General features: G+C 37.6%; 1 protein-coding gene across 3 annotated transcripts in view; it reads left to right on the top strand.

The window, feature by feature from the left end:
- LOC139961138 (uncharacterized) overlaps positions 1-15,840 on the top strand; it is a 46,224-nt gene extending 30,384 nt beyond the window's left edge. For all 3 annotated transcript variants that reach the window (XM_071960056.1, XM_071960055.1, XM_071960057.1), the window contains 13 exons: positions 818-1,052; positions 1,440-1,558; positions 2,775-2,985; positions 3,582-3,657; positions 4,137-4,177; positions 6,944-7,089; positions 7,847-8,029; positions 8,470-8,886; positions 9,817-9,978; positions 10,500-10,624; positions 11,379-11,650; positions 12,654-12,720; positions 13,858-15,840. In XM_071960056.1, the coding sequence (XP_071816157.1) occupies positions 818-1,052; positions 1,440-1,558; positions 2,775-2,985; positions 3,582-3,657; positions 4,137-4,177; positions 6,944-7,089; positions 7,847-8,029; positions 8,470-8,886; positions 9,817-9,978; positions 10,500-10,624; positions 11,379-11,650; positions 12,654-12,720; positions 13,858-14,359 (2,556 nt within the window). In that variant the 3' untranslated portion in view covers positions 14,360-15,840. The remainder of the gene's footprint in view (positions 1-817; positions 1,053-1,439; positions 1,559-2,774; positions 2,986-3,581; positions 3,658-4,136; positions 4,178-6,943; positions 7,090-7,846; positions 8,030-8,469; positions 8,887-9,816; positions 9,979-10,499; positions 10,625-11,378; positions 11,651-12,653; positions 12,721-13,857) is intronic.
- Positions 15,841-16,272: the final 432 nt, after the last annotated feature.

Below are 16,272 nucleotides of genomic sequence, written 5' to 3' on the forward strand. Positions count from 1 at the left end.
ATGGCCAGTGCCATGGTCTTCTTTGTACTGGCAAATTAAAGATGACCGCTAAATCTCTATTCAGGTTCACAAATTAATGTAATACCGGTACGCTATTACAACTCCGAAGACATCAAGATTTAAATTGCCGATTAGCAATCGGACAACTTACCATGTCCAGCCTGTTGATTACGTTCCATTAGGAATGCAGGGATATTTTGTACCCCTCTTCTCCGTGCAAATATTCTCTTCTCCTTTAAGCTGTACGGATTCCAAGTACACGTCGCGGCCTGAATACTCTGCTTGAAGTGGACTATATTATAAGAACCGTTATTTGTGGTAAACATTACCAACATTTCAACGATATGTTCGTAAGTGTTGTACAATTAAGGCTGCTGCCTGCAACATTCTCATGTGAATGTGATGACTTATCGTGACGTACCTGCGAACGTTATGCTTTATATAGTGATAGTGAACAGATACATTTCACATTAGGTTAGGTTGTCATGTGTATCACTATTAAGTTTACACAATCTATCCTTATTTTCTATCCTTATTATTACTCTTAGTACATTTTACAGATTTAAGTTGAATTACAGTGGCTTGTTCAGTCGTGACAACTAGCAATGCAGCATGTCTGATCTGTTTCATAGTTTACTCGTTGACGTCATGGATATCGGTATGTCATACCCTAATTAATCCACGCCCCTTACCTCCATCACAATTAAATACACAATACTAATGTGGTCATAATGAAATCATAGTCTTCCCGTTGGACAATCTTTTATCCCTGCACGTTTGACCATTTATGCAAATGAGAGAATCTTATTTTCCATAGATCATATTAATATTCAGGCAAGGTGCTATGTGCAAAGACTGGTTTCTAGGAATCGACAATATGAATTTATCAACGAACGGAGAGACAGTTACTGCTAACTTGGATTTCTTCATCCTCCTGGGTGGACGATGTCAAACGTTCGACTATGTCACAGAATTTAACAACGCGCTCTATGGTGAAAATCAAAATACGTTTGGAAACGAAAATGTGATTGTGAAAGATTCCTTTACTTTCAGTAAGTAGTATAGTTTTAATATTGGTTTCGATGAGACAAAGTTGTATATAGCTCCTTGATATCACTGTCACACTATTTCAATTCCCATGGATGGAAGTTTTACTCAATTTTATAGGTACTGGAAAAGAAGAAGAACCGTTTGTATTCATGACAAGTGCTCTCTGTTACTCATGATCGTTTTACTCAACTAGAACTAATAACAAGATGCATACAAATGTGTAGTCTAGTGTACATACACTTAATATAGAGAGGTGTCTGACGTAAACCAATATTGGTTGTTATAACCAATATCCCAACTAGGTATAACTTTTTCAACGTAGAGATATAAGGAGAGTTAAAAATGATGTTCAATCTCTTGCCAAGAATATATTAATCATTCACCAACAGATGTCGTAAATACTCGCATCAGGATGGTATACGATACATCAGTTGATGTCGATGTCCAACAATTTCTTGATGCTGAAAACGAAGAATCTCTAGCACTGGAAAACCACATTATCACAGAAGTAAGTTGTGTATATAAATACTTATAAACACTTCTTTTCTGTCCGCTGAATGCGCTAAAGTTAATATCTCTATGACTGACAGTTCCTCTCTTAGCTATTACATTTCCGTCAGATAGGCCTAGATGTAAGATTTTAAATCTCGTAGACATTTCTCTCTTTGATAATTTCGGTCTCATTGACACTTCTTTTCTGACTCTTTTTTCTTCTAGATTGTCACTTGTTTCTCAGTCAACATCTCGTTGACAATTCTTTGTTCATCTTCTTCTTCTTCTTAAACGTTTATCGCTGATATAGAGATTATAACTACCATTATTACGACAGCTTAACAGTGTCATCAAGATGATAAGAATATCATTGCTCTAATAAGTGCAGAAATATATTCACAGATAGCAAGATATATTTCCTCGCCATAAAACAGAAAAATGATGAATTGTTCACCTGTAATACCTCACCAACTGTGAAAACATGTCATTGTTGAGTTTTGCCAAAATTTGTGATGTTTTGATAATTTTATGAAGAATGTTGAAACGAAAACATATTTACATCTTTTTATTTCAACAGTTTTCCGCAAAAATGTCAACAAATATTCGGCTTAGATATTCTTATGTGGCTGGTTATCGTATCCAATATTGAACTAAATTGCATTCATCATTTTGGAAGAAAAAGATCCTACTCAGTTATCATACCCCACCAAAACGATTGAATATTTATTAATATATATATATATTTATCGTAATAATGAGCCTTTTTTAGTAAGCCATCGCATCAATTCACATACATGCTCGCCAAAAACCCATCAGTTTGCCAAGTGGAATAGCAAGAATCCTGTATATATTTTCAGTGTTACGATCCTATTTTCAGATGTTTTCCAAAGTTTAAAAGACGACTAGGAATATCATTTACAATTCATTTTATACGATTTACGTTTTTTTACGTTTTATACGATTTATACGATTTACGTTTTATACGAGTAACATTTTATACGATTTACAATACAATTCTATACGATGTCAGTGAAACATTGGATTGAAAAAAAAGAAGACTAAAAACGATGGTGATAACCGACATCGGTGCTTGCTTTCTGTCATGTACGTTAATTATCACATCTTGTAGGCATATTGATCGAATACATTTGTCATGTGTACTATAACATGTACAATCAATGTGTATGTTTCTAATGCGTGCATTCGTCTATTATCTCCGTATTATGATACAGTTAGATGCTATCAAGTCGATGGTAACCAACTACAGTCATGCTACTTTTCATCCTCCGTTTACCAGAGGATCCCTTGTTGCTGTTTTCGCTCTAACGTTCGTACAATCGTTCAGAGTTCCTGCCGATCTTCTCTTGGCTTCCCTCGGGTCCGTTAGACGATCTGACCGTCTCAATTTACCCGGGCTTACTCTGCAATCGTATAGTATTCAAGGTAATGTATAGCCTATATTACTGTGATAGGAACTGAGACGAACATAACACTCTGAAGGGATATTGAATCGGGTGTAGCGGAGGGGGATATACAAGAATAGGAAGAAGACAAAGCTTGTCATAAAATGGGAGAATAAATGCATGCTTGGGGAAAATTCTTTCATCGTTTTTCTGCTGGTTAGTAATTTCGAGGAAAGGCAGTCAAATTGCTTCCCGCTTTGTTGACATTGTTAATAACTGTAAATAGGTTCATAAGTTTAAATGCTTTCACCAAATGTCAATTTAACACTCCTCTTACCTGTCTGTTCTCAAATCGAGCCCTAATTCCCCCCATCTATCTTACCCTACCAAAATAAGTAGCGTGTAATTACGTGCCCCCAACTGATTCATTTCCAGTTCACCACAAACGTTCTTTGCTTTCTAATATCTAACATTCTGAATTAAAACACCAAGTACAAAACGTGTAAAGGAGACGACTGATATTTCATCGTGCGTTGCAGCAAAGGTGATTGTCAGTCTTGATAGCTTCTTCTATGGAGGTAATAATGTTCATGATTTCAATTGCAATTAACTCTGTTATCTACTTTCGTCCTCTAGAAATATGTCCTGATGACTTATTTTGCTTGAATGGTGGCACTTGTGTCCCCGATGACGAGTTGAATTCTATCTGTATGTGAGTAATAGATTATTGATCTTTATAGAATTCAAGAAAACATCAGCATGATTCCTAAGCAATTCGTGAACTATGTTGAGGATTATCTAAAAGTGAGGATTCAGCGAAAGATAACTACAATTCATGCATGAACCAATGGATTTTCAATATTGTGTGTTATGTACTTACCAGTTCAACATCAGCAAATGAATTTTCTTCGTTTAAAATTGACAAATGTGTTAGCAATTTTGAAATTGCACAACTGCAGCAAGCCTTGGGTATATGTTGCTGTTTTGTACTTGCCAATGACACATGAGTATTTTAGGTAAAATATCTTGCTATCAAGCAATCAGCCTGGAATTTCGAATTTAGTTTATTGGTCGATAGAGAAGTCATGCACGTGTTTCTGTGTAAAATTATTGGCATAATATTTGCGGAAACGTTTGCTTTATTTGTCTTTACTTTTACCTAAATTAATTCGGTTGCTTTTCTTTTCATAGTTGTACTCCTGATTGGCAAGGCACACGTTGTGACCGACCAGGTTTGTTTAAGTACTGATTAATCACTCTAGTAAAGTGAGCTATTCTCATAAGATTCTCACTAACGTGAAAGTTTGATAAAACTACAGTGTAAGTTAAATGGTAACTTTAAGATAAGATGCTACGTTGTCAGCCCAGTTATAATCATTTGGCTGTTCCATACATTCCAATCATTCACCATGTTATTCAATACAGAAAATATGGTGTCCCACATATTTCATGATTTTTTTTTATTTGTGTTATACGCAAACGAGTATGCCTATTTGCATCATTCCGATGTTGTTGGAATATCATATAAGCTTTTCATGTCCCTCATTGTAGCAAATTCATTCACCATTACTCAGTTAGTTCCATTGTTTCCTGAATAAATGAAATGATTTCATTCCATGATTATATGTTTTCAAACCTTAGGACTTGAAGCTAAAGTACTCCTAATAAACCACTGGCGGAGAAACAGGGGGGGTTGGGGGGGTTTTAACCCCCCCACTTTTTGAAGAGGGGGGGTTGGCCCACACAATCAACCCCCCCTAGTTTTTGCCAGTAATGTTCTGTTATAGCCTATGTTATGTGCTCCAAATGGCATAATAAATCAAATTATTAAATTTGAAATTGTTAAAGTCATTTCAACCTTTTACCTGGTAGGCTACATCAACAATTAACGACCGAAAACCGAGTTAGAATTGACCCACGCATTATTTCTAGCCCCTTTCCCCCACCTTGCGCATTGGAACTTGTAGCTCATAGCGCTAACTTCACCCCACAACAGACATACACAAAATAACGTTTTGTTGCTGTTGAATAGCTTTGGAACTGTATACACTTGCCAACTTCAACGAGGTGAAGGAAGGAAAAGAAAAAGAAGAAAGAGAAAAGGAGAAAAGGATGGAGTAGAAATACGGCAAGAAAACGGGAAGAGAAAGAGGAACAGTGACAAAATTATTCGAATTTGTAAAGCAAACAGCAGATATCACATCCAACTTTTTCAGTAGTGGGGACATGATATACCGTGTCCCCACCAATTTGTCTTGACCAATAGCTGCATTTCAAGTTCCCCTGTATTGAACTTTGGCGCAGTTTGATCCAGCATTGTGCAAATGACATGCAGCAGTTCTCATTTTATTGTATTTTATCCACAGTTGTTAATATAGGACGGAAATCGCATTTGCCGCAGTCTATATTTGTTTTCTGGGAGAGGACCCCAGACCCATCGTATATACAAAAGTCTACTTGGATTATTTGTCCCCTGATTTTCTTTCTGCAGACGCCCATGTATTTCTCCAAACTAAATTTCTAAGCCATGAGATCTAAAACTTAAGGAGGTTTAGGAGCATCATTAGGTCTGGGAAGTGTTATTTCCGGCGATCTGGGAGGTATATTTGCCCCCAAAAATCGTACGCTACGCGCGAACCCATGGTCGCGCTCCGCTTAGATAGTGTCATAGAACAGACACGCGTCCCCACCATTATCCAAGACTGATCTGCGCCCATGCTCAAAACTGTCGATGTGTGTAGTGTTCGGATTCGGAAATATCTGGTATATTTTTATTTCCTTCAACGAAATTTTTTAGTAGCCGTCTGAATTTTCGAAAATTCCCTAACCAACATTCTTCATCATACTTCATCATACTCGTGCAATTTTGACCCGTCTGTTAGGGTTTGAAGGAAGTTTTTCTATATCGGTTGTCCATAGATGATATTTTGTGCAACATTATGGGTATGTTTTGAAGTGAATTTATTCACGAGAATTGTGAATTTTCAAATTCTGAACAGTGGGGCTGACGGATATTGTGGGCCGCGATGAAGAATCACCTACAAAAGCAATGATCCACAGGATATGTGATGAAGTCGAACATGATGTGTGACTGGTGACAATCTTCAAAAAGGTTATAGATGAGAAAAAAAAAGTATTTGGAAAAAACTTGGTTCTCAGGCAAAAGTGTACACATGGTTGGTCAGTTTCAAGCCCGAGAAGTGCCATTTCCGGTGATCTGGGGGTACCAAAACCAGAAATTTGCTTGTACGCTGCGCGCCAACCTATGGTGGCGCTCCGCTTAGATAGTATAATACGCGTCCCCCGGGTTAGAAAATCCTGCATACGCCCCTGGTTAAATGCAGCTTTTCAAGGCCTGGGCAGTGCCATTTACTGCAATCTGGGAGGCAATATTTGCCAAAAAATTCTTGTGCACTTCGCGCCAACTTATGGTGGCGCTCCACTTAGATAGTGAGCCAGCAGTTATGACTTTTTATTTCATCAATGGCCTGCAACCCCCCCACTTCTGACAAGAAATCTCCGCCACTGTAATAAACTATAGACCAACGTGTTAACAAGATCACTAATCCTCTTTTATGTTAAATCATACTACATCACTACTCTCTTATCTGTCTCCTGTACAAATGCACTGCTTATTTCTACCTAGTTTACGACAATTGGTAACATTTTCTTGTCGTTGTTGCACTGAGCCCCCCCCCCCCCACCTTGACCTCTCAAAGTCGTTGCCCTGTTCCTTCTGAGTGCATATGTAGAGGCAAACAGGTAAGTATCGTCGTTCGTAAATACCCAAAACCATTAGGTTTTGAGGTAACAGCAAGTGAAGATATATTGGAGCTGCTTCGTGAACACCAGTGTAAGATCGAGACTCTTTGTAGCACTTAAGTTAACAAAAGAAACAGAAATCTTTTCTCTTCTTTTCTTCTTAAGTTTTATAAATTTGCAAAAGAAGGAGAGTGATTGATTTTTGTTTTCGTTTTTGGGATATCTTTTCTCAACAGTTATTACAATGGAGAATGTAGTAGAAGCAAGCACTATGTTTGCTGCGATGACAGAAACTATGGCACCCGCATTCGAAGTCACAGATATTGAGACCGCAGTTGCTGTTGTACAAGATATTAATGACCTTCAAGTTACAGACACAGAGGTGAATACTAAACAAAATAGTATAGTAAAAGGCTAAAGACTTTCAGAAAATAAAATTCACACATTTCTTTTTTATGCATTGATATACTAACTTATGAAAAAGGACAATGGCATCGAGTACCGTGTTTTCTACTTTTTTGGGTGAGGGAAGGTTAGGAGGGGGTGGGGGGAGGGTCAAGGTAGGTTATCTTTACTACTCTGTGGCGGAAGTATCACAAACTCCATGTCATACATAATTAAACCTGCTTCCTAATATAAATCCAATTGAATTTTGACCATAATGTTACTGTAACCAATTATGGTTGTTCGAGCCTAGGTCTGACATGTTGAATCATGAGAGTTAAACTACGTCATTTTAAATTTCTGTATAAAAATCGCTCTGGATAGAAGACAAAGAACTCTGTATGTCCGTCATTCTGTCTGTAAGTTTGTCTGTTTGTTTGGTGATTAGCTTCATAGCTTAGATGTATAACCATTGCACGTCATCCAATAGTACATTATATCCCTTTTTATACTCCTATACACAGACTAGACTACTAATGTGGTTTTACGCTGTACTATCAATCTGTGAATTACACTATTTAATTTGCATCTAATGACCTTTTTGTAGAGAAGGTTATCCCATTGTAAGAGTTGATCATTTATTCAAGTTTTCTGCTTTAATAAGATGCTTGATTAATTTTTAATTTGAATCATTTCTCGAAGATTTATGCATTCGTTTATTTTGTGTGTGTTTTTTTTTTGTATCTTTCCTTTAGGTCACTGGAAATGTTATCGATATTGTCAATAACGTTATGAATGCTAACGAATCTGTTCTTATGGAGGCAAATCAAATTGGAGTCACTTCAGGGCTGACACAGTCTCTTGAGCAGCAACTGATTAGACAGGAGTTAACAAGCAATTCGACGTATAGAAGGAGACTACAAAACATTGCAGCGGTGGTAAGAGTTAATGAGTTACCAATTAAAATCAAACGCTACATTTTCTAGAACCTTTTTGCAATACTTTTCCAGTCGTTTACTTTGAAATGCTGGAGTTGGTGTGCACCTCTCTGAGCACACCACCCCTCCCCCCCCCCCCCGCAACCCGTAGCTAACAGCAAGTACCTTTGTCTAATCTCTAAAAGCCAGAAGTGGATGAGGTAAGGGGTGCTCAAGAGTGGTTATGCTGTTGAAAGTATTTTCTGAGAGTACAATAAGTGATTACTGCACTATAATATTTAGAATATGTGGATAAAATCTGATTGATTATGAAGTTTTAAGTTAATAATTTTACAATAAGGGACTTCAGTTTTCTATATAGATGTTGGTTTCGTTCAGCCATTTTCAGCTACTTTATGATAATACAAGTTAACTAAAACTTGACATACATACATACATAGGTGGCAGACATTTCTTCCCTGGGGATAAATATTGGAGTGGCGTCCTTCACAGTTGAGAGCTCGACGCAGTCGTCCGTCAACGAGTCAACTGCTGACGATCTCTCGGACGACGAAGTCGTCCTCCTGACATCGAATGAGGACATCGCTATAGATGTTGGTGACGCTTCGACTTATCTTCGGCTTCCCGACAACTTTGGAGAGAGGATCACCGATCAGGAAAATCTCAGAGCAGTTTTCGTGGTATACCGACGACCACTTTTGTTTATGTCGCGGTGGTTGCAGGAAGAGAATGGCATCGGGAGAGTTTTCGACAGATCCATTAATACGAGAGTCTTATCGGCTACCGTATCTAACAAAGGCAGGGAAATAACGTATTTATCGGGCGGAATACTCCAGCAGAGATTCATGCCATTAGAGGTAAGTAATTAACCCTTGAAGCCTTGTGACGTCATAATAAGATGTTCACGTGATCCACCGCGTCCTATAAACTTAAAGCACACCAGTATTGCCCCGCCAATAAGCTAGAAAGTGAGATAATGCATCACAAACACTCAAAATTCCACAAACAATATTTTACTGCCATTTTAAACGGTAATTTTCCTCACTGAAATATTTCAGTATTATTATATATTCTAGTAATCGTGAGAATGGTGAGGAGTATGATGGAGAGAATCAGCACCTCCAGGAACGTACTTTTGGAAACTTCTAGCATTTCTTTGTTTTTATCGTGCTAACATTTGTGGCTTATACTGATGACCCCTATACTCCTGCAGGGAGCAGAAGGTTGATTTGGTATTTGAATTCGCTTTCTAGTTATAGTCGCTTTGTGTTGGGACCAATTAGTGTATAGAGTTGTTCTTTCCATTGTATATGTCTCGTATATGATGTGTTAGTTAGTGATTCTACACATACGATTGCTCAGAAAAGTAACTCTGTGTAATGAGACAATCGATAGCCTTTAAACCATTATATTTCTCTTGAATGTAAAATTAATAACAATATCCATAAATTCGATTGACTTCATGATGTGCATGGTTAATGGAGTGAGAGGAAAGGAATTACGTAATTTTGTTCAAAATCGAGAAAATATTGTGGATTTCCCCCCCCCTCTCCCCGCCCCATCCTCCAGGCTCTCTCTCTCTGAAGTAAATAATTCTAATCGAGTTGGAATCTGGCTAATACATGACTCTTTTATATGTTTGCCAATAGCGCAGTCATATATTTCAGCCTGACAGTTGAGTCAGTACCATGAATTTTAAGATGCCCGAATGTTGAAATTGGGACGTTTATCTGTCGTCTGATAGGGAACTTTCATCTGATCTTTAAATTTTATTTTTCTTCAAACAGACCAATGGGAAGATTTTTAACCCTGTGTGTGTATTCTGGGACTTTGACGCTGATGACGGTAATGGTAACTGGTCATCAGACGGATGTACGTACCAGGGAAGGACACGTAACGGCCAGATACTCTGTCAATGTGATCATCTGACTAACTTCGCAGTCTTGATGGTAAATTAATTTTCTAATACCTACCTGTGACGGTATCATCACCCCGATTTAATCTCCTCCCAAATATGATATTTATTGTGATACTGTGAATGCACACACCACACTGTGAAAGCCGACTTGGACGTCAAAGTAGAGTTAGCCTTAAAGGAGCCTGATCCATATACAACAACTCAAAAGTATTTCCTAGCACAACCTTGCATTTAGAGCACAGAATACACCATCCGAAGGCTACATATGTCTTTTTCGGGGCTGGCTTGAACAAGCCCAGAGCTTCACCTGCCCTTTCATGTAGGTTCAGCCCCTACCTAAATCAGTCGGGAGATTTTAAAGTTGTCCACCCCCCCATTTCTCCAATCTTTGAAATCCTTTGCACACCACTGTGCTCAAAACATGTCTATTTACTCATCTTAGATGTATCACCATTACTATATGCTATCTGGAATCTATTTGCTGTTTATAACCTTCTGCAAATATTTTGATTTAGTTTTTTTTGTATATTTTTCCTGTTTTCTTAATTACAGGATATTTACGGTCATGGAGTTATCAATCCCACCGAGGAGAAAATTCTAGAGATAATGAGTATACTCGGCTGTAGTATTTCTATTATTGGACTGATTACAACCATTATTGTCTACATGACTCTTAAGTAATTTTAACATTTCTTTTTTTTTTGTTTGTTCTTTCACCAATTTTTCATTCAATTTTCAAGTTTTGTATCCCCCAAAAGTGACTTGATCATCGTCAGTTAATACATATACCATACAATGTGATATAATCCATGCCTGGGAATATACTAGTTTAAGGCATTGAAGACTCGCCCCAAACCGTGTGACGCCCTCTGAAAAAGTTAACTTCCCGTTGCTTGCAAGTGAAGTTTTCTTCTTGTCGCTTAAAAATGCAAACAGTAATGATACGTGACACCTTGTTATCTATTTATCTGGACCTGAGATGTTCATCGCTGCTATATACACTGTGTTATGGATTTTGACCGTAGCTGCATGTATTGACTGTACATAGTGTCTAATTACCAACGGTAGCGGGCTGTGTGTGTACTTTCTAGGATCGATGGTGGTGTCCAACACTTCTGTTACGCCTCATTCGAAACTAGGTCAGATTACCGGCATCAGACATTTCTTTGTGCGCGAGTCTTCACTCCCTTTAAAGAGGGCACGTGGTGTCAATAACCTACTAGGCGTTCTCCATTGTAATATTTTTTGTGAACCCTTAAGAATACGAAAAGCAATCACCATAGTAAAATGAGATCCCTCAATACATCCGGAAACTACCGTATTCATTATTTAGATATGGTATGACATGTATTTATAGTTACCATAATTATGATTATTTTTTTGACTTTCACTGTATTTTAAGTTAATTTGTATAATTTTTTCTCAACCTAGATCTTTGCGTCGGCTTCAACCTAGCCGCATACTGGTTGGTCTCTGTCTGTCTCTTCTCGGTCTTTACATATGTTTTCTATTCGTGGCATCGTTTGACAACGACTCTATACCCACCGTACCTTGCAACATTCTAGCCGGGCTTTTCCATTTCTTTGCCTTGAACGCGTTGAGCTGGATGGCCGTCGAAGGCCTCAACATGTATCTTTTATTCGTCAAAGTCTTTGACACCCATGTCCATAGTTTCATGAAAAGGGCCATATTCGTTACCACTGGTAAGCTTTCACTCATCAGGTATATAGGCCTACATTTATGATAAAAGCAGAAATATTGAATTCATTATAATATGCATGGTTTTAAGTAGTTGTCAATTAATAACTGGCTATTAATAACTTTATTACATTATTCACAAATTTCCTCAATACTTGCAGTATTCATTTGGACTTAAATGTGATAACTTCTCATTTTTATTCAACTGCTTCTGTCAAAATAAGCGAAATGGAATATGACAACTATTGCCATACCCTTCTTAGCATTTTCCATGTGTGCGGAAATAGCATGATGTGGACGTTTGATCAATTTTGAAACATTTTAATGAAACTGGCATGGAGGAGGGAGTGGAATGGGGTTGATAAAAAGAACATTTATTAGGCTTCTGCAAGTTTTAACAGTGCAATTTCAAGAAAATGTTAACAAACGCATCTACCTCTTGGATGCACAAATTATTTGCCACCACCTTCCGCCAAAATGAAAGAAAAATGAAAAAAAGAACTGTTACGAGATTCATCTTGGACTGGTCTTCTTATCAATTCTTGATTCTTTTGATTACACGAAACTGTTATTGATGATGGTTGTGCATGGCGACAACGATCAGTTGGACGCCTACTATTATAATGATAATTGGTACAGTCAATACTTTGGAAAGACTTCTTGGCTAGAAGTGTCAGGCCCTCGAAGATTCTTGAATCTTAACTTTGTATATGCCTACGAACTGTTTGTCAAGCTGGCGATGACGAAAACGGCAACAGGGGCGTAGATCGACTAATTTTTACTGGGGGAGGGGGGGGGGGGGGAGCCAATGCTATTTTTCTAGGCAGGCAGGCAGAACCTACTCAGAAAAAAAACCTTTTTCTGAGGGTTTGTGTATTGGGGCAGACAAATGTTGGGGGGACCCACCCCCCCCCTCGGAGTCGCTAAGCAACTGAACGGCGACGATGCTGGAAAAAAATCGTAAAGAGTAATAAATATTTTCTTTTTATGCATTCTTTACTACATCAGTTGGTCCTTTGGTTATCGTCGGAGTAACAGCTGGAGCTACTAGAAGCAACTACATTCGATCGGACCTGTAAGTATTCTCTCTTTGAATATCTGGCAGGGTATATGCCAAAGTTAATTTCTTAGCTTTAATTAACTATTAATTTATATTTCTTGCTTTGATCAACGTTTGGGATGAGGTTATCGTAGAAGTTATCACAGAATGAAACATAACCAGTAACCGATAGTCATGGCTATAAATAGCATCTGCCTTAAACTGATACCTGTACAGCTCTACAGCCTAATTGTAATACTCCCTCTTCCCTGCCACCCCCCCCCTCACCCCTGCTGTTGCCATCCAATTATCCACCAATGCACTCAAACAACTATACAGAGGATCTGTCAAAACTTAACTGTTAACCATCAAACATCCTATAAGTTTATTTAGAGTAGATTATTGGAAACTGGCTCATCTTTGAGAGATTGCCTGACATGTTATTTCAAGATAATCTTTATATCAAATATAATTTTTTGTTTGTTTGTTCATTGTTTACTCGGAAATCTTGGTGTACTCTAGCAGGCCTTTAGCCAAACTTTGTTTCGTTTTTCTTGGGGGGGGGGTGGTGTTGGGGTTGTAGTGTGGTGGGGAACGTACAATTGTAAGCTGATGTGCGTCCTGGGGAGAGCTTTGAGGGAGATGCTAATTTATTCTTTGGGGCAAAATGGTGCTTAGCAAATGCTCCTTTCTATTGCATTTTATGGTGGGGAGAGGAACGAGCAGCACCACAAGACCCCCCCACCCCCATTCCGTGGTTACGCTCGTGTACTTAAGCCGCCTTAAAAAATCATTGTCGTGTTTTAAGTGGAATCCGTTGACACATTGGTTAAAAGTGACCAGTTCTTCCGAAATCTGCCAGCACTGGATATTTCTAACATCTCACGGTTTATAATTAAAGTTTTATACAGGTTCAGACTATATATACGTACTGTAAGACAAAAATACAGGTTTTTTTGTTTCGTTTTGTGAAAGAACACATGCTTTTTGTTTTCACTTTCCTCCTAAATAAACAACAACACTAAATCAATATTCACAAGCAATATTCTCGTTATAAATGTAATTCTGAGAATATTGTAGAGACACTTTCAAAGTAGTGATCAAACTTTGATGAAGTTCCATTCCTGCACTCTTCACGGCACGTTACTGATGCGTATTATTTACCTCACACAGCTGTTTCCTGCAGCAGTGGCCCTTAATCGGAGGAGTTCTCGTACCAATCGGTGTCATCATTATAACCAATACTGTCATCTTCGTCTTGGTCTTTCGACAGCTCTTAAAATCAGTTGCAGGAAAAAAATCGGAAAAACGTAAGAAGCGGCAGCGTTTGAAAAGGGCACGAAATGCATTGTCCATTATGACGTTGATGGGTCTCACGTGGGGGTTAGGGTTTCTTAGCATTATCTATGCACTCAGTGGTGTTATTCAGTGGTTATTTACAATTATTAATTCAATGCAAGGATTTACAATTTTCTTACTTTATTGCATGCGTCACCCGACTGTTGCAAGAGTCTTCAAAAAGAGGTTACCATGCTGTGCATTAGAAACGAGTTCTGCCGCTACGCCTTCTTCATCGAAGGCCGTAGGATCATCTGCCCAAAATGCCAGCAATGCTTTCACTCCAGCATCTGTACCAATATCTAGCGTTGAGGAGCGGAGATACGTGAGTCATTAACATGAGATGTCAAGTCAAGGGAGCACGCGACGAAATTGCGGAAAGACAAAGTGTTCTTAACTTCAGATTCTCCATTAGGGCTTTTATCAAGCCACCGTTACAGTGGCATCGACTAGCAAGCGAGCTTTTGTTAGCGAAGACGAGCTGCAAGACACCATTTGCGGGTAATTCCTGTAGGCCCTTCTAGTAGTCTACCAATGTACCTGAGTAGGCTATACCTCTCTTCAGAGTCTCTCTACACAATGACTGTATAAATCGTACTGTAAGACACCGTCCGGGTGTTTTTTGAGTAAAGAATTCCCTGCTGAGGGAATAATCAAAACGGAGTTTTTTCGTATCGGATAATTTTGTTGGCGTGGACATGGAGCAAACCGCATAGATCTAAACTTATTGTAAAGTCTTAGATACATCAAAGGTGCGCTGTTACACCTAGTATTTAAATAATACTTGTCTTTGCATATGAACCATTGATGATATATTTTAAGCAAATATTCCAACACAGAATATATATTATGTAAATTTTTAATTTTTTTATTTTCATATTTAATATCTTCAGTGGTCAGCATTCGAAAAGTGTCAGGTGACTAACAATAACAAATTTCATGAATCTACCACAAAGCAGATTCATGACTCTCTACATATGAGTTGATCAAGATTTTACTAAAAAAAATTAAGAATATTAAGAAAATTATAAACAGAAATATATATCTACTGACACAACTACTGATCAGTCAAAATTCTTCTACGATTTGCACCTTTTGCCAGCAAAAGCAATATCTTTTCTTTTTCTTGGAAAGAAAAAATTAAGTACGATATCAAACGTTACAACAGATTGTTTATGTTATTAAGTATCATATTTTCAATACAAAATAATTTTTACAAAACTTCCCACAGTATTGCTTAGATCACACAAGACATATTTACCATATGATAAAGTGATCAGTGAAAACATGGCAATTGATGTTGACTTTAGCAGATGGAATATTCAACTGAAAAGGATCTTATCACATGAGGATTTAAATCATTCAAAGAACCATCCAGGTACTTAAATACAATCAGTTTCTTCAGCCAAAACCACTTAATGAGACGCCAAACACCTACGTTCATGAATTAATCAACTGTGTGCTCTGAGGTCTACTGTTGAGTGTTATAAACAGAAAAGATACATTTCCCATTGACAATATAGCTCTCAGTAAATGTTACTTGTGAACACATATCATAAATGTCAAAATGTGAAGCACTTATGTCAATCTATCACATATGCAAATTGTGCCATAGCTATCTATCTTGGGCCATATCCTGTTGTTTGTCAATGAGTAACAAGTCACAAACCACCAACATTTCAATGTTGTGATTTAAAGTATAATGCAAAAAAAAGGATTAACTATTGTACATTGAGCTATTGTAGTTAAAAAAAAACAAAGATGCTGTAATAATAACAGAAAATATCTCACTGATTTAAATTGTAAAAGAGACAATAAAATCGTACATCAAATCCCTACTTTATGGAATAACCAAGTCAAATTGTTTCTTGAAAGAAGAAAAGTGTCTAACATTCTGTCTGCCATTTTACATAACACTTTTTTGCATTTCAGGACTATGTCACACATCTATATATCACCTTGCAAACACTTTTCACACATTTTTGGCACTTATTGATCCATGCATATAAAACATGTAACAAATTTCATTTCCTTCAAAATGGTGAAATCAGCTGGTAGTTCAATGAAATGCTTAATGAGAATTAAAAAAAAAAAATTAAAAAATGCTAGACCTAGATACAACTGCTTCGAAAGAGTTTTATGAACTTTCTAAATTAGGCTTCTCAGAAAATGATAGAAATAGTTGGTAATATGTCATTGATTCACTTGATGAAAATCACTTCAGCCCAGACGTTTGTATGCAAATTAGAC

The sequence above is a fragment of the Apostichopus japonicus genome, chromosome 20, assembly GCF_037975245.1.
Source record: "Apostichopus japonicus isolate 1M-3 chromosome 20, ASM3797524v1, whole genome shotgun sequence".
NCBI lineage: Eukaryota > Metazoa > Echinodermata > Holothuroidea > Aspidochirotida > Stichopodidae > Apostichopus > Apostichopus japonicus.